A 27,904-nucleotide genomic window follows, 5' to 3' on the forward strand; every position below is an offset into this window, starting at 1 on the left:
CAATCATAGCTGGTCTTTCTGTAGTGTACCCTGCTGTAACAGAGACTCAATCATAGCTGGTCTTTCTGTAGTATACCCTGCTGTAACAGAGACTCAATCATAGCTGGTCTTTCTGTAGTGTACCCTGCTGTAACAGAGACTCAATCATAGCTGGTCTTTCTGTAGTGTACCCTGCTGTAACAGAGACTCAATCATAGCTGGTCTTTCTGTAGTATACCCTGCTGTTTCTGAGGAAGAGAGGGTGCTAGCCATCCTCTAACAGTGACTGAGACTCCAAAAGACATCATGTCCATCAGCTCCACTGCTCAAAATCAAACGAGGAGCAGAGGTATGGGTCGCTTGTGAAGGAGAAGCTGAAGCCAGGAAATTTCATGAAAGCCAGTCAGGTGGCATGAAGAAGTTTTTTGAACTGCTCAGAGCTTTTGACTCTTTCAGATGCACAATTCTGCAGGAAAGGAAAAAAAGTCAGATTTTGCACTCTGCTTTATTAGTTTTATCATAGTGAAATTGTGCTATAAAACATCATTGGATCCGTTTGTGTAAACAACACATACAGAGTGCATTACACGTAAAAAAAAAAACATGAACTTGAAAACATGAATAAATCTTACAAGTGTATTAGATAAATCGTAATGTACAACATTAACATCTTTCTATGTACAGTATATGAAATAGGCAGAGCATTGCATAGTGAATATTAAATAATGTGGCCACCTGGTTCTACTCTGATGATAGCAATGGTGATATATTACTGTAGATAACTGTTCATTAGATCATAATGACATTATAATATTTTAATTTTGCAACCCATAATCATGTTTGTTATATTCTTTATGAAAAATATATGATTTAATCTGTATCCTCATGACTGTTGTCACAAACTCTGCTTTTTTGTGGTTGTTTCACATTGGCAAGTGCTTTTGTTTTTGTAGTCTTAACAGGCAAACTCTGACGAAGACACACCATGTTCAAAGGGTTTAATGATACATACGCCTACACTCTCTTGTAAAAAGTCCATGAATCTTGAACCATTTGTCAGCCACGTTCTTCATTAATTAGCTGTAGGCCATGCAAGTTGAGCCTGTTTTTTCATGTTGTATTTAATTCTGCATATAGTGTGCATTAATGAAAGCTACAATGCCGCTTTCACTGTCTTAGCAGTGAAATACTGCAACACTCAACCCTTCATAAATACACATAGACTGCAGCCTCCATTAACCTGTGTTAAATGGTCTGTGCAGGACTGCTCACGTTAAATGAGAAAAAAAAAAAGCTACTCGGGCAGATTTCAGTTCTGACAGAAGCCGAACAATTAAACAGAGGCTCTCTCGAGAGAAACAAAAATGAAGCTCTCCTCATTCTTTTAGTCTTGCACCGAAAACACTTAAAAAAAAAAAAATCATTTAATATGTTGTAGCATGCAAAAAGTTTGTTTGAGTCATGTGACAGTGTTCTTATAGCAGAGGCTGCAGTGGAACGACAGGCTGGAGGGCTGAAATCATCACTGGGCGGGGCAGTGGGCGGGGCATCGGGAGGGGCAGCGGGTGGAAGGAGACACTGAAAGGCTGCAGGCTGGCGGGGGAAAAGAACAGACAGGGGCACATATCCGTCCCGAGGGGCAAACGGGTGAGGGGCAAGCTGTGGGGGAGGAGCAGAGGAGGGGGCTCTAGTACTCTGTGGTGGATGGTGATGGAGGCGGGCGATATGGGCGTGGGGGGGCGTGTGGGATACCGCAGGGGGGGAGGCCCTGAGGGGGAGATCCTGGGGAAGGCCTGTGGGTGCAGCACAAGCCTGCGTTTCTCAGGGCTGGAGGGGGGACGCCCCGTCGCAGGATTGGCAGGGGGGAAATACCTCCCAGCATTGGCCGTCTCTGAGCTCTCTGGGCTCCGCCTCCCCTCCTGACACGCACACTCTGATTGGCTGCTCAAACGTTGTGCGTCAAGCAGAAGTGATCTCTCACGGCTTGCACCCGTGTGGCTCGAGTTCTGCCGTGTGACTTCTTCAGGACCTTTCAGTCTTTTGTTTCTGTGTTCACAGACTGGAGTCTCACCCACTTCCTGTTCAGGCAACACAGAACCTCTATTTACTAGTAAATTTCCAGAACGTTCCTCAGGGTCCAACACCTTCTCAGAGTCCTGACAGAGTCTCAATCTTTTCCCCCTGCTCTTCAGTTCACAGCAGCCTCTCACACTGCCCTGAATGCAGTTTCTATTGGCTGACTTACCTGGCCTACCTGAACTACAGTTTGAGCACCTCTCCTGATGAAGGACACACTCCTCCTCCTCCACGCTCTGAGATCCCCGCTGTCTCTTTGTGGAGCAGCGTTGGTGTGAGATCTGGCTGTAGTGCCATGTGTCGGTGGTGCAGGATATCTCTGTGTCAAGCCCAGCACAGTCATTAGAGCCACACCCTGTGACCAGCGGCTGTTCCTGTGATGGGTGGTGCAGATTCCCCTCACAGCCCCCCACCGCTGCACCCAACTCTGCTTCACCCCTGCTGCAGCCATCTGCTTCCCGCCTCCAGCTCCATGCATCACAGCTGCTCTCAAGCTGATCTTCCGGAGTTCTGCTGCTCTCATGCTGATCTTCAGGAGTTCTGCTGCTGTTCTTATGCTGATCTTCAGGAGTTCTGCTGATGTTCTCAGGCTGATCTTCAGGAGTTCTGCTGATGTTCTCATGCTGATCTTCAGGAGATGTGCTGTTCTCATGCTGATCTTCAGGAGTTCTGCTGTTCTTATGCTGATCTTCAGCAGTTCTGCTGTTCTCATGTTGATCATCATTAGTTGTGCTGGTCTCACTCTGATTTTCAGGAGTTATGCTGCTGCTGTCATACTGATTTTGGAGAGAGGTGTTGCCTCTAAAATGCAGGAGGACTGGCTCCCAGCACTCTACCTGTTTCAGCAGCGTATCGGGTTCCTCAGCATTGCTCTCGTCTCTCCTGGCTGTATTCTTGTCCGTCCTTCTCCTCCTCCTCCTCCTCCTCTTTTTGTGCCTTTTATGGTCTCTCCTTTCTCTGCCCCCCAGTTTCTCCACACCTCTCTTGCTGGTGGTGCCTTCTTTCCAGTCCTCCCCACACTTCCTCTTCCTGTTCACTCTGAGAAAGCTTTTTGTGATGTAGCCATCGTGCCCCTCCATCTGCTCACCTGGATTCTGGTGGCTCTGAGAATTTTCCCAGTCTGGAATGTTCCATACAGGAGCTCTCAGAAGCTCTCCCTGGCTGTGGGAGGCGTGGTCTCTGTGCTTATTAGGGTGTAAAGTCTCTTCCTGGCTTGGGTGTTCCACACCTGTATCGGTAGTAGTGGGTACGAGCCGTGCCTCTCTCACTCCACCCCCATGGTCCCCCGTCCCTGCTGGACTGCGCACAGCTCTGAAGTCGAAATGGAGAGGGTTGCAGCTGTACGACAGCGCGGGCTGTGTCCTGGTGTATGCCAGCATCTCCACAGGCCACTGGAGAACAGTACCGCCATCTTTACTCAGGACAGAGCAGAAAGCATGGCTGGGCTTCCTGAACTCACGACGGACATTTACCGCTAAGCTTTCCCCTTTTCCCACTGACTGTGCGGAGTCTACTCCTGAGGGAACATCAGTACCACCCGCTAAGTCCCCATCCCCATCTGTGGAACTTCTGAGCATTTCGGGGCAGGTACTTCCCACCTGGTCTGCCGTTCCCAGTGCACCTCTTTTCAAACGCTCCAGTGACTCTTCCATATCTAAAAGCAAACTTGTGCTCTTTAGGTGGAAAGGAAAGCTGGGTAATTTGGAGATACAGGGGACGAGCACATCCTCAGAATAAATTAGCAGAGCACGCAGGTCAGTAACCGCCACTGAAATGTCGCTGCTCACCATGCCATCAGGTGACCCCTGTGCACTGAGGTTCTCAGGTGACCCCTGACCCTGTGCACTGAGGCTCTCAGGTGACCCCTGACCCTGTGCACTGAGGTTCTCAGGTGACCCCTGACCCTGTGCACTGAGGCTCTCAGGTGACCCCTGACCCTGTGCACTTAGGCTCTCAGGTGACCCCTGACTCTGTGCACTGAGCCTGTCATGGGTGGGTTTCTCTGGCTGGGAGTCAGAGCTGCAAACATTCTCTCTGTAAACAGAGCTTGGTAAACTGGTTGGACTGGGTAAACTGATTGGACTGGTTGGAATGGGTAAACTGGTTGGAGTGGGTGAACTAGTTGGACTGTTTAGACTGGGTAAACTGGCCTTGGCAGGTGCTTCTCTAAGTCTCTGTCCACAGAACAGCCCAGCGGGTCTGTCTTCCGAACTCTCAGAGAACACGGCTGCTGAGGACTCCAACTTAAAGCACGCCCTCTTCCGAATGGAAAAGGAGAAGGCTATTTTCTCTCGGTACGCTTGGTTTTTGGCCCTGCTGGTATGGCACGAAGCCTGCCTGCTTTTGGCTGGCATACGGGCACTGGGGATATCATCCTGGGCAGCCGTGTCCAGTGGCGCGGCGGGGCGGGTCCTGTCTGTGTTCCCTCCGTGGCCCGTTTCCCGTAAACTGCATTCGACTGCGACCGTGGTGGATTTGAACATGGGTCCACTGCCTGGGGCGCTATAAAACACAGAGAACAAAGAGCTAAAATCACTGTTCTATGACAGAATTACACACACAAGAGAGTAAGAGTCTCCGATGCAATATATCGCCTTTTCCTTTTATGGAAAACACACAGAGCACAGCTCTAAAATCACTGTTTTATGACAGAATTACACACACAACAGAATGAGAGTCGCTGATGCAATATATCGATCTTTCCATTTATAGAGAACACAGAGAGCAAAGCACTGAAATCACTGTTCTATGACAGCATTACTCACACAACTGAGTAAGAGTCTCTGATGCTATATTTCAGCTTTGCCCTTTAAAGAAGGACAAGTTTATGTTTTGTAATTGCGTGTCAAGCAGCATTATTTTACCTCAGATACAAAAATGCTCTCAGCACCCTGCCCAGCAGAACTGCTGTTTACCAAATAGACAAACACTTACTGTTAGCCATCCAGTGTAGATGCAATAAGCCCCTTTCTGTGAGTTTGATGGCTTTCTTCCCTTTCTTTTTAATAGATTAGCGCTGGGTGGTTTCGCACAACATTTTGTTTCACATGCAGCTTGTAATTGCGGCACAGTGACAGCAACTCAGACAGAATTAGCAACAAACTTCACGTGCAAAAAATCTTCTGTATTTTTCAATACGAAGCATAGGTCTATATCCGAAATATGCATTTGCACTTTCATGACTGAAATGATCAATATAATATCAAAGAGGCAAGTTATGGGTTGGCAGAAAGTGCCTACCGTACACAAAACTGAGAGATTGTCACATTAATGGGTGACAATTCATGTTTTCCTAAATGAGTTTTTTTAACTTAACTTGTCTAGAAACTAGAGGAAGGAACTCTTTACGCTTGACACATACATTTATACGTATTGCTACACATAAAAAGCAATGCTGTAAGTGTCAGTTCTGTATCAGTACGGTCATGTTTAACATGTCTATGGTTGTGTTGTTGGGTAAGTGATGTACAGTATCAGTATAGTCATGTTTTAGCTTGTGTATGGTTGTATTGTTGCGTCAGTGATGTATCAGTACGGTCATGTTTTAGCATGTGCATGGTTGTATTGTTGTGTCAGTGATGTACCAGTACGGTAATCTTTTAGCATGTGTATGGTTGTGTAGTAGTGAACCACACCCACCATCGAATCTCCCTGCGCTGTTCTGCCAGGTGGTGTAAACGGCGAAGAGCTCTCTCCTGCTTCCTCTCATCCTTCCAGGATTTGGATGCAACGTTCCTCGCAAATTCCCGCTGTTTCAGGTCTTTTAACCTCTGAGAAAACATAAGATCCCATCATACTCCCAATCAGAGTCTTATTATCATGTGAAATCACATAAAGGCTAGTATTTGAGTTAAGAGATAAAAGCAAAAATGCTAATGTGATATCAATTCATGTCATTAACATTTATTACTAACATGAATTAGATTTTACTACTCTTTTTTACATTAAAGTGTTCTTTAATGCAATGCAAAAAAATATCGGAAACTTAGCTGCCATGTTTTTCAATGGTTGCAGTTTTAATAATGCTGTATTAGCGTATAATACATAAAGAGTATTTTATGGTTAATTAATAGGACTTTTTTATGAAATACACCATAAGAATAATACAAGTAAGAGGAGGTTTTGATATGTAATGATAATATATTTTATAATAATTTTGCACCATTATTACAGCTTCCATAAGGGTGCTGTTTCATTATCTCTCAGTCAAGAACCAGGTATTTTTCAGATGAATACTAACCCAGCAGGCGGCGTAGAGAATGTGTAATAATATAATTTGCCTGATACACAAAACTGAGGCTTTGTAGTAGTTCAGCATAAATACTTAGCATTTTAACTGGACCTCACAGCTGCATATAAATGCAATTAAAGAGACATGTGCCCAGGGCTAGAATATTTAACTGGACCTCCGGGATCCAAACGCAGTCCAGCAAAGATGTTCCTGTGGTCCATTGATTATTGTGAAGAAAGAAAGTATTAATCAGATGTATAAAACATATTACTGTGCCCTGGTCTGCTTTGGTAGTGTCAATGTGAAGTTCCTACCACTAATGACAAAACAATGTTAGTCATGCAGTGATTTTGCATTGTGAATTTTTCTAGTTCTGGGCTCTTCAAACACTTTTTTAAAATGGCGCACATGGGTTAAACATTTTCTCCTTGCACTCTACGATACTTTGACCGTATATGCTCTGTGTAACTCACATGCACACATTGTGGCATAGTGCTGGGACTGGTCTCTGTGACATGTAGTAAAGAGACCAGATAAATTCAGGAAAGGTGATTGGCTGTCCACCTCTCCACAGAACACCACACAAGATGTGGGATTATGGGAAAAGGAACTAAAAGAGCAACATAAACGACCAAACCAAAACTCGCACAAATGGCACATGACGAACAGAGTCTATTCTCTGGACCTGAGCCCTGGGCCTTTTATGGCACCCGATAATTAGGCCATTGATATGAGCTGCCCTGATTGGCATTGGTATTGGTACAGGTTTTCTCCTGCCTGTGAGCTGGCTGATGCTGTCCATGGTCCTGCAGTTCACCCAGGCCACTGAAACACTTGAGGTGCTGAAGGGACAGCACACCAGATACAGGAGCAGAGAGAGAGAGAGCTGCTATACATGCACTCGGTAAAAGCTTAATCCCATATTAAATATTCTGTTTAAGTTTAAAAATATGTATATATTCAGTATACATTTAATCATATATTATACCTTCTGTATAAGATTAATCGTATACAGCACTGGCACAAATTATGAAAGCAGTGCTTTAAAGAAGAAGTTTAGTACTCTTAAAACTTTTTATGTTTCTTCAGTTGTTGTTTCTTGGAGCCATTTTCATCTGTAAAAATGTATTTGAAATAGATATCTTCTTGACCACATGTGGTAAGAATATTATATGACCATTAGTAATTTTAAATAAAGTATGCAAGAAATGTTTTTAAAAATATTATCCTCTTATGTAGACAAATACTAGACAAAGAAATACATGTTCAAACTAATTACAAAATTTCCAACAGTAAGATACACTGCTCTATTATATAGGTATGAACTAATACATATAGGAAGATGTAATGATTATTATTTGTTTAACACAAATGCTAATTATTTCAATACTTTTGTTATATGTCATTATATTTATTACATATAACATTTATTATGCCAAAAAGATATATTGTTGCAAAATATTGCATTAATCATCAAAATTAGTTCATAAATTCTGTGTTTCCATAACTTGTGCCAGTACTTTATATGTACTGTACACATTTAATGATATACTCTTTCTTTATAACTTTAACCACATATATGCTCTGTATAAATTTTATCACATATAATGAGCCATATAAGTTTAATCATATATATGCTCCATACATGTTTAAATATAAGCTATGCTCTATATAGGTTTAATCACATATATGCTCTGTGTAAGTTTAATCATATATAGTCTATGCTCTGTATAAGTTTAATTATATATAGGATATGCTCTGTATACATTTAATTAAATATAGGCTATGCTCTGTATATGTTTAATCATATGTAGGCTATGCTCTGTATATGTTTAATCATATGTAGGCTATGCTCTGTATATGATTTATCATATGTAGGCTATGCTCTGTATACATTTAATCATATGTAGGCTATGTTTTTTATAGGTTCAATCATACAGTACTGTATATATTCCCTCAGGAGTACCACCAGGTAAATGGTAAATGGACTAATATGTTGCTCTAATATGTTGATGAATACCAATCAATCATAAATGAAAAGCACGTTTACAGAACTTGTGATTAGCATAAGTTGACACCCCTAAAATACCATATAAGGAGCTTGGAATTCCATTGTAGAGATGGCCGAGAAAAGACAAACAAAAAAAAACTTCTCTGAAGTGGACACTTAAGTGCTGTTAATGGAAGTACAAGCCTAAAACATGTTTTATTCAGTAGTGTGAGCAGTGAAGTGTCAGGGCAAGACTGAAGCCTGGCGAGATATAGCTGTAAAGCCTGTGTCTGAAGTTCCGCATAACAGGCAAAACTAAAAGGGTTTGAGATGAAAGAGGAGGCAAAGAAGAAAATGTTGATTTCTAATAAATAAAGCTTCTAATAAAGCAAGGAGAGCCACGGCCATAAAGGCCTAAGCTATGACTTCTGCACATTTAGATCATTGGTTTTACGTGTTCATGGAATTTATATTCAATTGTAATTCAGCTTTAGATCAATCAGGATTATGCAAATGAAGCATCACCTGTTTTAATGTTGAATCCAATTGTGATTTACAGCTGTGATAATATTCATTTGACTTTAATAAGTCATAATTAAAGATAATTTACTCAAAACATTTTGCTACTCTTTTTTAATAAAAATAAAAGACATATGGATGGAATGGAACCGTGTTTTTTCCATTTACACGCACAATACGAACAGTTTAGAGCACTCCTGAAATCCATTCAGATACTATGAACAAACTGAGACACGAAAATTTTAATAAATCTCACACTGTTCACGTAAATTCATTTACGAACGATTAACGAGCAAATTCGTTCGGCTCATGTTTGATAAAAGAGGCCCCTTGCATTTAAAATGGTTGGGTTCTCAGTACAAATTAGCTCAAGCGGCTTGTAGAATTCAGAGTTAAAGTGTTGCCAGGTTTGTAGGCGTCTCCTCTAAATCCAGATTCCGGGTGCTGCAGGTAGGTTTAGGGTCTGGAGCTTTTGTGTGCAGGCAGATTGAGGCACTCTGTAATGAGCTGGCCCTTATCATCCATCCAGGCAGAACATGTGGCAGGCATCTGTTAGCTGTTACTGTATTCCAGCTCTAACTAAATGGACATTTAGCTATGAAGGGAAGTGCTGCAAGGTGGGCATGAATGTGAGAGAGCTGCCTGTAACTTACATGATTTGTCCGTACAAGCTAGGATGATTGTGTGTGTGTGTGTATGCGTGTGTGTGTGTGTGAATATGGGTGAAGTGAATATTGCTTGATTTGGGACCAAAGATTTTTTTCTTCTAAACAAAGTATCTAATCAAGCAGGCCATGAATCACACAAATAAGACATAGTTTTGGTTTTACCATTGATGTGTGTGTCCAGTTTAGTCATTTGGTAGGCAGTGTACTGCATAGTCAGAATGATGTCACTTTGATGCGGTTCTTTGAAAACTGCTCGATGCCTGTTTTCATTAAGCATTAAGCTGAATAATGGAAAGAGAAAGAAGCGTAAATGTTACCTGTTTGTGGGCGTGGTCGTATGAGTTGATGTGGTTGTCATACTGCTGATGCTTGTAGTATTGCTTGTCACACAGCTCACAGTAGAAGTTGGTTGCTTTGACCACGGTCTTCTGTGTCTCTGCATAATCCTAAAAGCAAAACTGAATTAGACTAACCAAAACCAACCGGCAAGTAACCCACAAAATACTGTGATTTCCCCCAAAAATAAACAAATGAAACAACATACTGTGATTTCCCCCAAAAATAAACAAGTGAAACAACATACTGTGATTTCCCCCAAAAATAAACAAATGAAACAACATACTGTGTTTCCCCCCTGAAAGAAACAAATTAAATATCTCATTTAGCTATACTGGTTTTGGCAAACATTCTTAAACAAATTCAACCTCCAAAAGGTCTCCCTCTGGGATGCTCAATGAAATAAAATGTAATTTAATTCAGAGTAATCAATGTGAATATATTTACAATATAAATTTAGACATGATGATTTTAAGAAGAAAAGAGCCCCTTTCGTCTCATTTTTAGTGATGTCACACATGGGTTTTTTCAGGGCTTGTCCTTCAAAAAGGGTCTTTGTGACAGTGTCTCTACTAATGGTGCTGAACTGTAATTGAACTGTGTCCTGCCTCTGGGCTTCCACAGGATGCACTTTGATTACATTACTGAGTCCATATAAGCCCAGGCCATGGTATTATACAGTACGTACCTGTTAATTACCACCAGTATCACCTTTTATTGCTGTCAGTTCCGCTGCCTGCTTTCCATTTTAGTTGAGAGTCGACAAATGACATCACCACCTTTTCATTTTTGAAAGCTATGTGTGATGCCCTGATTATGTATGACATAAAATGATGCTGTGACTCAACTGTCTTTAGAATTCTGAAATTCAAACGCATTGTGTACTCTACATAGAAATAAGAAGCAGTATATCTCAACAAAACATCTGTAAAAACAAATTTTCTAAAAGTTGGTCTGCGTACCAAAATACCAAAGTATCAAACTGCTGCAAAATAAACTGTACTTCACCAAAATGTTTCACAGCGAAACTTTCACAGATGTTTCATAGCAATTTACCCTGAAAATATCTATGTTGAGATATTAAATGTGAATGTGAACAATGTGAATTCTGAAACAGTTTTGTAAACTTGGCACCTTAATGGAAACAAACTGCCTCTAAAAAGCTTGTGGCAGCTGCTGATGCTTTGCATCTTGAAAACATTACTGATGAGACACAGCTGCTAGTAAGAAAGGAACCGATTTCCTTCTCACAATGGCATCTGCTATCTCTAATTCCTCTTCACTTAGCACTCCGTGAAACAAGGAGGCAGCATTACATTAGAACACACTTCTTTTGGAAATATGCAATGCAAAAATAGAAAAAAACTTTCAAGGAACAACGTTTGGCAGCTTGCCTCAGGCTTCTTTTGAAAGATTTCAGCTGGCAAATTTCAAGTTTACATAAAATTCACTGAAAGTTTGTGAACATCTTTAATTATCTAGACATGACCCCCCACCCCCCCAATACTGTGTATTCCGTCTGGATTGAAGGTTATTTCTTGAAACAAACTCTTAATCTGTCCGCTGTCTGTCAACTGCTGGGATGTGTGGCATGTGTGTTGCCGGGTAACCACATGGGGGAGGGGGGGGGGAATCATCCAGGGAGAAGGGGGGTCAGTACCACAGTGCACACATATCTAATTTGAATACTGTGTAATATGTGGCAACACAATAAGTCTGAAAAAATATCTGATCTCTAACATCATTGCACTGAAGTACTGTAATCTGCATAAAATAAAAATATTTGAATTATGTAAATAATAAATGAAAGCAGCATGGGCTTAGCATTGATAAGTGTTTATGATGTAAAGCTTGTGTAGATACAAAACATTTCATAAGTGCTTCACATGGAGTCATATGTTTACACTCCCCATGCAACCCCTCCATGTCAAAATGGCTTTGCTTAGTAGTCATTAAATGGAAAATGGCTAACTAAAGAGATGTCATCCTTGCTGTGCAATATTATCAGCCACTAACACCCATGACGTTAAGGTTTTAAAAAAATGTAATAAAGTATTTATAAATGGTAATCAGCCCTTGCAGAAAGCCCTTGGAAATAAAAGGTTGCAATGAATATGAGCTGACTGCTTATTTAAGGTAAATAATTTCAAAAGAGTTAGAAGGAAAAGGCAGGTTTACTGCATTCACTTCAAAATCCTTTTTACAAAGTAAATAGGACCGATTACCTAAACAAGTTGGTGATCATTGAGTTTTTCAAGAAGAGGACTGTCGTCATGTAGGACAAGCATGCTAGCCAGTCAGAGAACAGAAAAACTGCAATGGAAAAATTCACTGACTGAAATGATCATAAAAAATCACTGACTAAAATTATTATTAAAACTTTTTTAAACCTGCCGTCAGGTCTCTCCAGTTAATACACAACTTGTGCAGCTTAAGGTTTAGTTTTTGTGAAACATATGTATTGTTGATTAGACATGCAGAAGCAGGGCCGGCCCTAGGATTTTGGTGGCATGTCTGTCCCGGTGGGGAGGGGGTGTGTTGCTGGATTCTGTCGAGCGCGGTGGGGGGGGGGGGGGGGGGGAAGGGGGGTGCTGTGAGACACTGTCGAGCAGGGGGGTGCTGTGAGATACTGTCCTAAACTCCTTCCTACATGACATTGTTATGAACTGATCTGTTGCCATTCCATTTTCAATTTATACCGCTAGCCCCGCAATAGTTACGGTGAATAACGTAAACACGAAAATATTTACCTTAGATAAACATTGGATCGTGTGGCCCCCCCTCGTGGTCGTGTGGCCCCCCCTAGTGGTTGTAGCCCTAAACAACCGCATAGAGCGTTTATGCCACAGGCCGGCCCTGTGCAGAACAGTCAGTAACTTGCCTTTTTTATGTGAATGCTTTTGTTGAGCTATCTTACCGACACTGCCAGACTTGCTGATGAGTCAGTCTTGGTCTCCATCGTTTACTCGTGAAGTATTATGCCATTTAAGATGGTGGGCGGTAATCCAATTGCCGGGTTACAATCTTTATTTCTACAAGCAGAATTCAATCTTTGCAGGACCTAGCAGTTGGTGTCTGCTTGACGCTGATATTAAATGATGTGTGAGAAAGAACAGGAGTCAGAATGTACAGATAATAGCTTGCAGCCATACCACCATGCACCTTGCTCCTGCTGGATAGCTGAAGCTAAGCTAGTGTGGGCTTGGAGACCTCCTGGGAAAACTAAGTTGCTGCTAGTAGTGGTGTTAGTGGGCCAGTGGGCAGTGTTTTCCATCAGATTGAACAATGCCCCAGTGCAGTGATGGGGACACTGTGCTGCAGGAGACACTTTCTTTCATATTCCTTCAATTTGGCAGCAATTCCATCTGAATTCAGATGTAAGCTGGTGACTCTCAGGATTTGGACCTGTCCACACAGGGAACGGATGTTTATTTATAAGGATGACAAAATAGCTTCTTTCTTCACTGCATGCCGTGCAGTAAGTAGATTTAAAGGCGACTGATTTAAAGTTCACTTTTGTGGTGCAAAGATAGGTGGGGTGACTATTCTCCAATCACCTGAGAAGAAGAATTTTTGGACACCAACCCTCTCCGATGTCGCTGACACTGTGTCAGATGGCACCGACTTGCGAAATTAGCGTACCTGACAGAAATGAACAGTAATTTGCATGTCAGTTGGTCATTTTAAAAGGATGGCTCAGATTTGGACCAGCTGTGGTTCAGGTAATTATGGCAAAATAAATGTGAACTACAGCCAAACGGCCTCAGAGGCTTCTGAGCCGCAGTTCTATGGGAATATTTAACTGCGCATCATAAAACATAATTTCTCTGTGTCTGACGAGAAGTATGGAGCTGAACTCCTCAAATTAATTTTAACACCTATTCACAATTATTCAGGTAGAAAAATGGTATTGGCTATTTCTTACAGTTAGGAGAATTAAATCTCCAAAGCTTTTGGTCTCAGTCTGTATGATATTTTGTTATAGATCCTGGTTTGTCCACTAGATGGTGTTGCTAGAGTTGTTCACTGAGTAGATAGAATGAGCTCTCTGCCTGTTTTCCAGGCAGTGAAGAATTTTACATGGAGAACAGTTTGGTTGGGCTGTCAGTTAGAAGGCTGGCACCAAATCTTTTTATTTATCTTTTTAAGTTTTGGGATTTCCCTAGAGCTATCCAGATATAATTAGGTCCAAGAAGTAAAATGCCTCTTTTGGTTGATATTACAAACATCCATTATTCTTTGATGCCGTCTTGCTCAAATCCAAGAACTGTCTCTTAATTCTGCGCCAGCCTGAAAGAGACTTTGAAGCCCAGTGTCAGGGGTCTTTCTTCGCTACATGCTCTGGTAAATTACCCTCCGATTGATCAGGAAAAACAATCAAATGGCCTACAGCAAGAACAAGCCTCGGAAGAACTCTCAGAAATGGAATAGCTGAAAGATAAGAGCGAGCATATTGCAGAGAGGATTAAAGTCTCTAAAGTGATTTAATTATGCGGGATGACCTGAGAATTCTCAGCCTCCCTCACTTTGTGCTGCTCACTACAAAGATCAATTCCAGCGTCCATTAGGTCACCGGTCAAATTCACCCGTGCAGTGCAGCCTATTCAACATAAGTCCAATCCAAACACTGCACACACATTTCATTTGTCTTATTAGGCCATTCACAACTAACAAATATGTGAGCTTTTTCAAAAAACACTATACAAAGAAATTGTCCGATTTTGATAAAACTCTTCAACCAACCTGATGTAAGCATTTTCAGAGATGAGATAGTTTTTGCATTTCATAAAGGTGACCATAAAATGCTGTTGATCCCAATTTACCCGTCGCGACATCTCTATATACAAAGTGTGCACAGACATTCTACACCCCAGCTGTGAGTGAAATCACACCCTATAAGATCACGACCCCAATAGATAATGTAGAAGGAGAATGTCCCAATAGCCCAATGCTTACTATTCCACACAAAAAGTTCCATCCAACAAAAAGTCACACAAGCCAAAGGAAGGAAAAACATGGATATGACACTGACTGGACAGAGCAACAGTTTCTCCAGGATACGGTTGTGCAGAACTAGTTTCTCCCTTAAGGTTGGCCACCTCTTTCCTTTGAAGTAGTCAGAGAGAGTGTTTTGAGCTGGGCGTCGGCCGTGTCCCACAGGTCAGTTTTAATAGAAAAGACCTCTTTAAACAGCCTTAAATCTGCTCAGAGGGCTTGTGTCCTCAGGTGAGGCTCTTCTGCTCCGTTGCCGTTACAAATTGTGTCTGCTATCTTGTTCACTGAAAAAGTGCCCAAAAGCTACCGTGGCTACTTATGCAAAAGTCTAAGGCAAAAATACTGTATCAGCAAAATGGTAGACTACATTTCATTGAAAAGCAATCTAGCTGAAAAATGTTTGGGACAGTAATAGGATAAATATAAAAATATTGCACAGCTCACACAGTTCTCAAGATCTTTTTTTAAATTGGCAAAAGCACATGACAAATAAGTCATAGTTATTAGTTCCAATTTATTGCACGGAAATTGAAACTTACAATTAAATGCAAGTCTGTTTTATTTAATCAGAAAAAACTGATTGGCCTGTTCAGCAAGAATCAAAATGAGCTAAATGACCATGAAGGAAATGGTTTCTTATGCATTAATATGCAAATCCGCATTTAGGAAAATATGAGTTGAATATGCCTTCTGTCTGTGTAAGCAGTGCTTGCATATATTAACCTGTGAATTTAGCATTTTCACATTTGACTGGCAAACGTCCCTGAAAACAAAACGTGTGGCATGAAATCAGACAGTGTGGCATGAACACAGAAATCCATATTTTGACATGTGACCGACTTTTTCCAAATTCGAACTACAATTTTCATGTGAAAACAAGACGTGTGACTACAAATCGCATATACCTCTTCCTGCTCTCATCTTAAAAGCGGGATCATTTATATATAGTTCACATGCCAAATTTTCACATTTGCTTTTTGGACATATGTGGGTTTTGATCACATGTGATTTTTTCTTAAGGGTGTGCAGTCAGTACAATATTCTACTAAACCAAGCAGATTTGAATCAATCCCCCAATTTCCAAACCCAGAGCTTTGGCATCAGCAGCTGTCCTTATTGAGCCTTCCTGCCCCGCCCCCCCTGGACCCACAGTTAAACGGGGTACATTCATCATTCTGTGACAGAAAGACATTGGTGAGAAGACTTATTACTGTGGCAAAGGGGCAGGTTGCCTGTCTAAAATTAGCCTAGCTTCTTCTGAGATCAGATAACCGCGGAGCTTCGGGGAGACGGTCCTGTTCTCGAAAATTAAATTCCTCTTCAGCGTAGCGGGTACCACGGAGACGCCTCCACCTTCCCTCGGTCCTGCACGGTGGGTGAGTGCTGAGCGACTGCGCTTTGATTCGCTCGTGACGCGGTCCGTTATGGAGCCGCTGCAAGAGGCTGCTTCTGAACAATTAAATATCTTAAAGAGAGTAGCATTGCTGTCCAGTTTCTGTATGCGGTTTTCACATATAAGAGATTGTATACAGTATATGAACTTGACACATTATCAGCGTACTACTCCCCATATTTATCTCAAAAAACTACAATACAAAACATGCCCAAATACTGGACAACGAGGTAAGATTAACAATATCCTGTTGCTTTCTCTTTGAGACTATCTCTTCTCATGTCAAAGGACATAATACATCACTGTCCGCTTTGCTGCGTAATGTGCCCTTATTCTTTAAGTTTTTAAGTCTCCCATTTTAATAACATCACGTGTGGACTTTCAGCTCTGTTCACAATTACTGACAATTTAAGTGGTAAAGAGTGACATGATGCCATGAATTCACGCTTTCATTTTTATATATGCAAGTGTTTTTGAAAGAAAGTGCATAAACAGACATTCCTGACTACTGCTATCTAATATCAACCCCTGTTCAGCCCCGATCTTTCCTTCAACCCATATTAGATCCAGAACCAGCCCTGCTCTTGCCTATACCCCAAATCAAATCAAAAAATGAACCAAGTGCTCTGAGCTTAATCCTCTCGAGCCACCAGTAGTGTAAGTGAGAAAAATGCACACGCATGCATAGCGCACACACACACACACGCACACGGACACACACACACATGCACATCATCTGTCAAAATGACAGATGAATTTGACAGTGACCTCATTATTTTGCAGCATCAATAAGATCTATGACATGTTCCATATAAACAAAAGTTTTTGGTTCTTAAAAAAGGAATTGCACATGAGGTGTGAACTCTAGAAATATATTATTCAACAGACCCTCTCTGCTCTGGTGCAAACCCACTGGGAATACATTACAAAAACATGATTCAGAAAAAGACAGTAATCAAAGAAGAACTTTCTCTCTGTTGTTGCTGCGGCAGATTGCCTTCTTTGAAGTGGCTATGGGGATTAGAGAGGAAGATCTGTGTTACGGCCTAACTAGAGTGAGGTAAAGCATGTCATAGATTCCTTTAATTCACTCTCCTACAGAGACGAGCTGCAGGCTACAGTTCAGAATGACCCCCCTCCCACACACACACACACACATGCACACACACTCACATGCACACACACTCATACATACATGCAAACTCACACAAAAGCATGCATGCACACATACACACCCATGCTTGAACGCACACACACACACACACACACACACACACACGTGCACACACACACACACACACACACACATGCACACACACTCATACATACATGCAAACTCACACAAAAGCATGCATGCACACATACACACCCATGCTTGAACGCACACACACACATACACACACGTGCACACACACACTCATACATACATGCAAACTCACAGAAAAGCACGCATGAACACATACACACCCATGCTTGAACGCACACATGCACACACATACACACACACATGCATTTATTCTCCATATATTGTAAGTCTGTGATGAGGACATTTACATTCCCTGAAGCTCTCGATGTTCAGCAGTCTGAGGACAACGTTTAAAGCCAGAAAGAAAACTAAAGTATTCAACACGCCTTATGCACAGGAATACACAGTGAAATGTCCCTTGTTAATTAAACTCAAACAGAGAAGACACACTACATGGCCAAAAGTATGTGTACACCTGACATCTAACATCTCGTCCAAAATTATAGGCATTGGTGATGGAGTTGGTCTGCCCTTTGCTGCTACAGTATAACAACCTGGGAAGGCTTTATCGTAGATGTTGGAGCTTTGGACGCAGGGATTTGTTTCCATTCGGCCAAAAGAGCATTAGTGAGGTCGGACACTGATTGGGCAATCGGGCCTGGCTCGCAGTTGGCTTTCCAATTGATCCCAAAGGTGTTGGATGGGGTTGAGGTCAGGGCTCTGGGCAGGTCAGTCAAGCTCTTTCACACTGTTTTCGACAAAACCATTTTCATATGGACCTTACTGTGTGCCCTGGAGCATTGTCATGTTGAAACAGCAAAAAGCCTTCCGCAAACCACTGGGGAAGCACAGAATCATCTAGAATGTAATTGCATCAATATTTGCCTTCACTGGAACTACAGTACGGGGCCTAGCCCAAACCATGAAAAGCAGCCCCAGACCAAGGGATGCCCAGATACTTTTGGTCATATAGTGTATGAGTCCAATAGGGACCAGGGTAAGACTACATGTACTCTGTAAGAGTTGACTGCACGCTGAACATTTTACCGTGTACAGGGAGCGCATCCATTATTAAACTGTGGATGCACTGAATCATTAAATAGAATTGAAGAGAGGGGAAAGATATTTTCACTGCTCCACAGCTGTGACCTGTAGCACACTGCAGAAGAAACCCCAATAAATAAGTTCGCTTGATCCTTCAGTAATCCGGTCTGTCCTATAAAATATTAACGTCAGGTTATATAAGCTCGTTCTTTCTCCTCGCTCTCCGGGTTTTGCCGACCCATTGACTCCGTAATGACTCAGAATTCAAGGCAAACAATAAGGTGAGGCCTCAGGGTGGGGGGCGTAAGCGTGCGGCACCCTGGTGTTCATGTAGACCACGGCGTTAAGTCACCCAAGGCTGAATAATGACTTTAAACTATCAAGCAAGTACTCCCTTAGGCGGACACAGAACACACTTTAATGAACTTCATTTGACAAGCACTTCAAACGGCTTAATTAAATCTCCAGCGCTTTAAGCAAAGTAGCCAGTAAATTTGATTAAGCCTCTTACAGTAACCAAGGATACTGGTACACCGTCATTCTTCCGGTAACACTAAATACTGGGTGCAGAGCAAAGTGAGGGTAGCGTAATTAAATAAAAGAAGTTGGCACTGAAGACAATGTGTTTTTGAACAGGGATGTTCATCAGTACCATGGTAAGAAGAAACATATCATTAGGAATGGGAACCATGTTTCCGTACTCTCTGTGCTAGCTCCAATTCAATCCAATCAAGGTTCCTGAACGCGCTTTTACATGCACCCATCATTTTGTATTTGATTGTGTTCAGGAAGGAACAGATCTGAACACAATCCAGGTTCAGTTCATTATCACTAGCATTGTTTTTTAAACCTTTATTATCCATAAACACTTATGTTTTACTGACCAGAATTCCACGTTTTCAGAATTCAGGCTAATTACAGCTGTTGGTCTATATTAATCAATTAATGATGTAATCTCTTTCTAAAAGACTCATTTGAAACAGTCTATAACAAAAAACAAAAGCACAGCTGTTGGTGAACAGGCCTGAATTAACATCTCTAAATGCTTATGGAATTTGACATAATGTGGCATTTGGAGGATAGATCAATCCTCAGTAGGCGTTAGAAGAGTGGATTTTGGACCCCCTGAAAAGATCTCACATTGGGCCCCACCACCCCAGGCCACCCCATCCTCCAGAATTACAGCACAGGTTTTCTTTTTGAGGGCCCCAGGAATCATCCTAATCATTTTGGCCGCATCCCTCTACACCCCTGACCTTTAACCTAAATTTTAACAGTTTGACAAAGATATTTGTGCTCATTATTATCTGTGTTTTTACGTTTGATGGACAGATCACCATCACTGTATATAACCAACGCCTAGACTGTTTGCTCTCACATCTGTAGCTTATCCACAGCAGAAAAACCTGCCATAACTCACTCCTCCTCATCCTGCCCATCTCCCCCTGTCACTGCATACTCAGGACTGCATAAATGATTCAACAAGGTACAGTATGCCTGTCTACCCTTGACAACTCTGTCTCTGTTAAACTCTTTTAAATCTGAAACCGAGTTGACTGCCATGTGCAGGTTCGGGCTCACTCATACGAATGCAGAATCGCTCAGCATAACTGCAAGGAGGCTAAACTACAAGTTTACTGCAAGCTCTGGAAACTTTTCCCATCTCTTATTCGCTTTCGACAATGCAGCTAAAGATGCTAGAGCATATCTAAGTATCTTTCCCAACTCACATCCGAATGTTCTCATCATAATTTGAGTCGTGCCCCATTAAACTGGTAGTTTTGTGAAGGGTAGTTTTGAGGATTGTGAGAAGTTTTTGTCTAATGTTAGCCATTTTCTTAGCCATTTCTTTATAATAATAAACTCAGATATCTCATCCATGGCATGGTGTGACTACAATATATCAGAAAACTGCTGTTACAAAGTTTTCTATCATCAAATGGTCTCATAAAGACAATGTATCACATGAAATGCTCAACACGCCCTTTTAGATATTATTCTTACTGGACGTTCAAACGAGGAAATGGGAACTATTTTCCCAGACGCTCTAGTCATTATAAATACGGTAGCTCTTTAGCTACGAGATCTATTCTGTCTTTGAATCCGCAAAGTCAAGTTTAGATTAAATAATATGGCTGTGTTAAATAACCACAGGCTCATTTCAAACTTCTGTGGGGCCATAATAAGATGAGGTACTCAGCTGCCTCCATAAAATAGATTTAGCAGTAAATCTGAGAGACAGTTTAGCAGCTCCTGCTGTGTTCTAAGACATTTCTTCTTATTAACTTCTCAGGTAACCCTGGCCGCCAACTAGATGATATCTAGTGTTTTAAATCAGGGAATTGCAATTTGATTTTAAAGGGAACCTCCGTGGGAAAAAAGTAATATCTCTCCAGTATTTCTCTTTTGATCACCGTTTCAAATATGCTTATTTGTTTTTTGTTTGTGCCCGCAGCAGAGCAAAGCACCATGGGATTGCTGGCTGTCTGGTTCCAAAACCTCCCCTTTCTGAAGGGGTATTAGCTGTTCTTGGCATGCAGGGGTGTGGTTGTCATGGTTATTGACTGGCATTAATATAGCTGCACATTTGTTGCCTTGGTTTAAAATCGAATCAGTGACTGTAAAAATAATTTTAAAAAGAGAGACACAACCCTGGAAATTGCAAACAGACAGCATCTCCTTCAAAATAGGATAAACGGATATTTAATGAACAAATCTTTGCATTGATAAAGCGGATGGATCCCCTGTATCGATGATTTCTCAGTATTTTTATGATTTATCTTCATCTATCCTTCTGATCTAACCCACTGGATAAAATTCAATAGGACTTTCTTTCTTAAAAAAAATAATAAGGTTCTGAAATAATGATGTGTCTCTCTGTACTTCATACCACTATTACTTTATCTCTCTGAAAATGCATTTTCGCCCAGTGATCGATTCTCGACCCGTCTAGGGTGCAATTCCGCCTCTCGCAGGCTCATGCTGGGATAGGCTCCAGCCCTCTGACCAAGAATAACTCATTTAGAAAAACGGTGGAGGATGGGAAATGTATTTCCATATTTTTCCGAACATTTCAATGAGTTTTAATGTTTAACCCATTAGTTTCCTGGACTGTTTCTTTTACTTCAAAATAGTCCCTCTCCTGAAGTGGCAGCGCAGCCGCCTGAGTAAAATTAAAATTGCTTGGGTTACAGACGGAGTTCCCAGTCTCCTTATTTACCGCGTTGATCTCTAACAGGAAAAACTAAACGCTAGGGATGATGGGAAGGGCCTGGCTGTGGATGGAGATGCAGGGAGAGTCGCTGGAGGCCGTAGCACTAACTGCTGTCCCTGGAGTGACATCACAAGGCCTGTTAACATGCCGCTGGTTTTGGGGTAACATTTCGAGGCCTATAACACTCACCCCTGGTTTTGGGGTGACATTACAAGTCCCCATAACACTCACCACTGTCTCTGGGGTGACATTACATTAACTGTAACACTCACTCCTGGCACTGAGGTGACATTACATTAAACACGCGTTTTGAACTTTCATATAGCCAGAGATTCTGGTACACTGTCCGCAAACCAAGAAGGGGGAAAACGAGGCTTGCTGAACAGTTTCAGTAATTTACAGCTGAAGACAGTAAGACAGATGTTGCAAAGACACAACACAATAAACAATACAATAAACCGGGTGACGGCTTTATTGCACGATGTGCAATATTCCATGATAATCAGACGAGCACACAAGACAAATACCAAAGGGAGGTATATAACACTGAGCAATTTTGCTATTATTACACACCTCCAGTCCCACAGAACAGAACTGCAGTGGTTCAGTGAATCACATATAATGGGTTTACTCAGTAGAATAATTCAGCTGAAACGTTATGGGAATGAACTGGCCCACTGAACAGCAGGCAGGATCTGAATATTTATAAGGGTCCAAATTGTCTCAGAGCCAGAAAAAGGGTAATAATTTCAAATTAGTCATTTTATATATTAAACATGTTGTTTTAAAAAAATGGTATCCTCTACATGCTCATATTCCTGTGTTTTCCCTAGTCTGTGCGCATACACATATACACACACACACACACACACACACACGCACAAACACAGACACCCATGCATACACACACATAAACACTAAACACACAGACACTCACACACACACACACACACACAAAATGCACACTCACACACATACACACACACACACTCACACACGCACACACACACACACACACACACAACTGTGCGGTTATTAAAATCTAAATGCACATCCACCAGCTCTGCATCAGCACCTTTAGGCCTCTACATTCATAACATGCCACTGAAAGCGGGCCAGCCTGCAGCCTACAGCAGCTCATTTTATATGAAACAATCAATTAGGACAGTCCTGTCAGTCCCGGGGAAATGAAGCCGCCGATCGCGTCGGCTTTATGACTCCCATTACTGCAGGAGCGTTCTCCCACGAAACGGGTCAGGAGTGACTGCGCCGCACCCGGAACCCCGCTCTTACCCAGACGGGTCAGATTCTGCTCCGCGAGTGCGCAGCGGACAGGACCGGACCGGAGCGCAGGACCGGAGCGCTGGACCGGAGCGCAGGACCGAAACGCACATGCACTGTCTGTGGAACGTCGCTGGCTCTCTTCCCCGTTTCCCGACAGTGGCAGCGGGAATGCCGCGGGACAGATTTATAGGGACGGGAGCGGGAGAATGCAGGGAGAGCGCAGGGAGAATGTGGCTCCCGGCAGCAGGAGCTACGCAGGGGCGCTAATGTATGCATCTGGCAGGGCAGCTGATGTATGTAAACCACCCAAAGCACTGCTGAGCGCAGGGCTATATCATATGGATGTCAGTCGGTGAAGCTTACTGATTCGAGGGGTCCCTCAAAAAGTAATTTGAACATAGCAAGAGCAAGGTTCATATCATAATATGATCATATCATTTTTTGTGTGATATATATTGTGTGTATATATACTGTATATCCATCCATTATCTATACCCGCTTATCCTGGGCAGGGTCAAGGGGGGTGCTGGAGCCTACCCCAGCGTGCATTGGGCGAGAGGCAAGAATACATCCTGGACAGACCGCCAATCTATCACAGGGCACACACACCATTCACAACTATGGGCAATTTTGAGTCTCCAGTTAACCTACCTGCATGTCTTTGGACTGTGGAAGGAATCCAGAGTACCCAGAGGAAACCCACACAGACAGGAGGCGAACATGCTAATTCCATGCTGGATCTGAACCCAGGACCTTCTTGACACATGAGTTGTTTTCCACACATATCAGAAAATTTGCCATGATGTCATAATTCACTTTTGCCATGTAATTTATAACAGAACATAATCATGTTTTCATTTTGTATGCATTTCTGTCCTCCATCATCAGGGAGGCGATAGAGCCTCTTTTTCAAGACACAACCCAGACAACCATTAAAAAATGTGGCAACCGTGTGAGTAAATCAATATAAATGCAGTTATAATCTGGAACAGGACAGGAGAGGAATGGCGGAGCAGCGCTTATCTCCAGACAGACTCAGTGGACTATGCGCACAGCCACAGGTTTGTCTCCGCCTGTTTTATCTCATGTACTTCAGTCTTCCACTAACAAGATGTCAGCAGCCTTATTATCAGGCCACATATCAAAACATCATCCAGGTTGCACCACCCCAACCATCAGTGCTGATAAAGTATTTGCCACTAATTAACCACAATGATTGACTGCTATGCTTATAAGCAGCCCTCAACTCAGTACAATTATTTCACTGATAAGCAACTAAGTACGGTTATTTAGGACCACAGACAGGCAGCAGCATTTCAAAATGTTGCACAGGGGTGCTGGTTATTATTATTATTTATATTTTTTATTATTATTTTTTTTTTTAAGCAATCCAAAGAAATACTCCCAATAAAATGAGAACAGTTTTATAACATTTAACTTGGCCAGGGACAGTTCCTTAAATAAATATTATTAATAGTACAATAGCTCGCTACAGAGATATATTTAAGAAATGATGCATGAGGATCAAAAATCCCGACGTGACCTGGTCTATTTTCCAGTCGATCAGAGTTGTACACGTCCTGAGGTTTTCTGCAACTGCGCTGAATGTTTCTTCGCGGCGGTTCATTACTTTGTCCTGACTTTTAAAGTGTTGGATGATGTCTGCCAGACTCTCCCAGCCATTTGCCGTGATTAATGAGAGCTGCGTCTCCAGACTCTAATTCCTCAACGATGCCACGAGCTCTGTCAGCACAGCGATGCCGGGCGTGATGTCTGTTTCCATTTACACTTAAATGTCTGGGATAAAACGGGCCAAATCTGAACCGTGCAGAGCGGTACTTCGCAGAGGAATACCAAACCGCCTCGTCTGGTTTTACAAGGTTCAGTTTAATTAGCAGTGAAGAGCCTGGATGTGCAACCGCACTGTTGCTGTGCTCAGTCTGGCTCCCAGACAGTGCTTAAAAACATCCCTCACAGGGACCACAAGCTTGCCAACCTCAGGCAAATTACTTACCCAAACAGTACTTGCCGATGCATTGCTGGTTAAATACACCGGTTATACGCTTTTAACATACATATAACTCACACTGTCTGACACAAATGCGGTCACATATTTAAAAAGCAACCTTAAAAATCCTCTAAGCATATCTGAAGCCATCCATCCAGGACAGAGCAGTGCTTCACGGCAGTACAGGGTATTGTCAAGGAAAACTGCCAAATCAGGTATGATGGATATTCTTTGACAAACAGATAAACTATATTAAACATGATTGTCCAGCCCATCTGTTGATTAGTCTGCGATACCACAGATATGTTGGCAGTTGTTTTGATCAGTTATTTCATTTTGAAGTTATGCAAAGCAGTCGTCTGCAGCATATGCTCCTGTCTAGCTGATGGAATTGGCCCTCCATGTATTACATGCCTGTTTAAAAATGCACATTGTTTGGGATTATCCCCTTTTTCCAGTAGAAACATTTGCCCTTAAGAATTTAAAGATTTGTTAAATCTTGAATGACACCCACCCGTTCCCCGAGCCTGTCGTTTCCCCTGCTGACGGATGATTCCTCTCAGTGTCGTTCACAGACGTTCGTTCGAGATCGACTGTTTTGAACAGTCAGCCCAATGTTATACTACTTGCATGATTCATTGTGGAATTAGCACGTTGTGCAGAATAAGTCCGTCCGCGTGCAGCGCACCAGGCAGACGCCGTCGCACTCGTATCCGATTGTGAGCATTTGACGTTCCTTCCAGGTTCGCTTTCCCTCTCCCGTTATTCGGTCAATAATTGTTTTTATAAACGACGCAATTAGCCACTGAATTGTACAGTTATTTACTTGACTGTGCTGTTCCAATGCCTACGGGGACCCCTAGAGGATAACAATTGAAATACAAGTTTAAGTCCACACGGGATATCTGATGGAGACAAGCAGGGTGGCCCTACCATTAAGACAAGTTCAGATCCAGTGCAGCATAAGGATTACCACCAGGGGGCGCACTCCCACTATCTGCGCCACAATACCTATTAAAGAGCCATGATTATACAGATGCCCCAGCTTCCCTGAAACGTTCGAAAGTACAAACAAGCATCACAAACGCTGCACGGCTAAAGACGTTCTCTGTACGGAAATACCCTTAGATGGCGCTACGTCGATAAAAGGATAAGCCACTCTCCTGCGAAAGGTTACGTTCTGCTGAGCAGCAGGGCTCACGGTCTTAAGTCAGCAGACTTACGGCTGCAGTTTACCGCAGCGCGACAGGACTCGTATATTTACAGGGTCTGCGCGAGGCGTCTGGAGGGAACGCTTACCCACCGCTCACAGAATCCGTGATCCTGGAATAAATCATTCCGGGTCGCTGGCAGGAAAAGAGATCGAGTGGCGCGGCGGCGTCGAGGCCTTGGACCGGGCGGGGAAACGCTGCTCCTGGAACGCTCTGGCGTTCCTTCTGTTTCCTGTCTTCTGGATGCGGCTGTTTTCCACAGCAGCCAACGTACACACCGCTCTCCACGAACACAGGCACATTTAAACACTGTGCTATCCTGTTCATCATGGAAACAGCGCACTTTCTCACTGTGTTACCCTGTTCACCATGGAGACAGGTGCACTTTCTCACACTGTGTTACTATGTTCACCACAGAAACAGGCACCCTTTCCTACTGTTACCCCGTTCACCATGGAAACAGGTTCCCACTGTGTTACCTTGTTCACCATGGAAACAGGTGCACTTTCCCACTGTTTTACCACGTTCACCATGGAAACAAGCACACTTTCCCACTGTTACCCTGTTAACCACAGAAACAGGCATACTTTCCCAATGTGTTACTTTGTTCACCATGGAAACAGGCAGTTTCACACTGTGTTACCCCGTTCACCACGGAAACAAGCACACTTTCTGGACTCTGAATCCAGCTTGCTCACTGAGGAGACTGCTGTTACGATAGCCCACTGCTCATGATTTAAGTACGACACTTGCAGTAATAACTAATGCAGTAGGGCTTCCATTTTTACTCACTCTTTAAATCTTGGAAAGCTACGGTCTCCCTGGAACATCATTGATGTGTTTCTTTCAGCATTTCTCAACCCTTCTTTTAATCTTTGTGGTCTAAAAATAGCAAAACAAAGAAAAATCTCAACTGTTTTGTGTAGGGCTAATAAAACTGGAACACTGAATTGTTATAACATATTTGCTATGTTCTCATCTTTGAGAGGGCACTAAATTTAAGAGGATTACACATTTTGGAGGAGAGGAAGAGAGACGATGTTGGACCTCAAAAATAACTACCAGTGCTCTTCCAGGACATCATTCAGGCTTGTGTGCAAATTTCCTGTCCATCTGTTACTGTACATTCAACAGAATGTTTCCAATGCTTTTCCACAGTAAAATTTCCCCTTACTACCACCATTAATAATAATAACAATAATAGATAATGATAATGATAATGATAATAATAATGATAATGATAATAATAATAATAATAATAATAATGAAAGCTACTTAAGCTTGCACATGTACACAGCAGACCACGGGTGGCACACACCCCCATGCCTTTGTCCTGAAGTTGTCCCGAAGAACACGGCGAGTTTCATGCAACGAGGAGCGGAATGCGTTTAAAGGCTTAGTTACCAAGTTCCTGTTCCCGTTCTTTCCCAGGGGGCCGCGGAAAACTCCCTTGACGTTCCGAAAGTGACCGTTGCTGAGGTGCGCGGAGCTGATGACGATGTAGTAGCAAGCCATGAGCGAGCGAGCGAGCGAGCGAGCCGGTTCCCAGGGACAGAGGTGCATACGGTCCAGCCGGAGAGAGAGAGAGAAAGACAGAGAGAGAGAGAGTGCAAGAGAGCGAGAGACAGAGAGAGCGCGCATGTGAGAGAGAGTGCGAGCGAGAGAGAGGGGGAGAAACAGTAAGTGAGCGAGAGAGAGAGAGAGGGGGGG

At 42.5% G+C, this 27,904-nt stretch overlaps 1 protein-coding gene across 1 annotated transcript; it reads right to left on the reverse strand.

Moving 5' to 3' along the window:
- Positions 1 to 482: 482 nt before the first annotated feature.
- Positions 483 to 27,904, reverse strand: LOC118213596 (G patch domain-containing protein 8-like). Its single transcript, XM_035392574.1, has 4 exons — positions 27,599 to 27,904; positions 9,781 to 9,909; positions 5,695 to 5,825; positions 483 to 4,557 (listed from the first exon to the last, which is right to left on the reverse strand). Exons 1-4 carry the CDS (start codon positions 27,833 to 27,835, stop codon positions 1,455 to 1,457), a joined length of 3,600 nt encoding a protein of 1,199 aa, XP_035248465.1. The 5' UTR covers positions 27,836 to 27,904; the 3' UTR covers positions 483 to 1,454.

This window comes from Anguilla anguilla, chromosome 15 (assembly GCF_013347855.1).
Source record: "Anguilla anguilla isolate fAngAng1 chromosome 15, fAngAng1.pri, whole genome shotgun sequence".
Taxonomy (NCBI): domain Eukaryota; kingdom Metazoa; phylum Chordata; class Actinopteri; order Anguilliformes; family Anguillidae; genus Anguilla; species Anguilla anguilla.

What these genes read in the sequence shown, in the direction of transcription:
- LOC118213596 (XM_035392574.1), bottom strand. Translation starts at nt 27,835, where the DNA reads ATGCGCGCTCTCTCTGTCTCTCGCTCTCTTGCACTCTCTCTCTCTCTG. An exon ending in ACGACCACGCCCACAAACAG is followed by an intron (nt 5,826 to 9,780) that starts GTAACATTTACG and finishes ATGTTTTCTCAG; the next exon opens with AGGTTAAAAGACCTGAAACA. An exon ending in CAGCGCAGGGAGATTCGATG is followed by an intron (nt 4,558 to 5,694) that starts GTGGGTGTGGTT and finishes TGTGTTTTATAG; the next exon opens with CGCCCCAGGCAGTGGACCCA.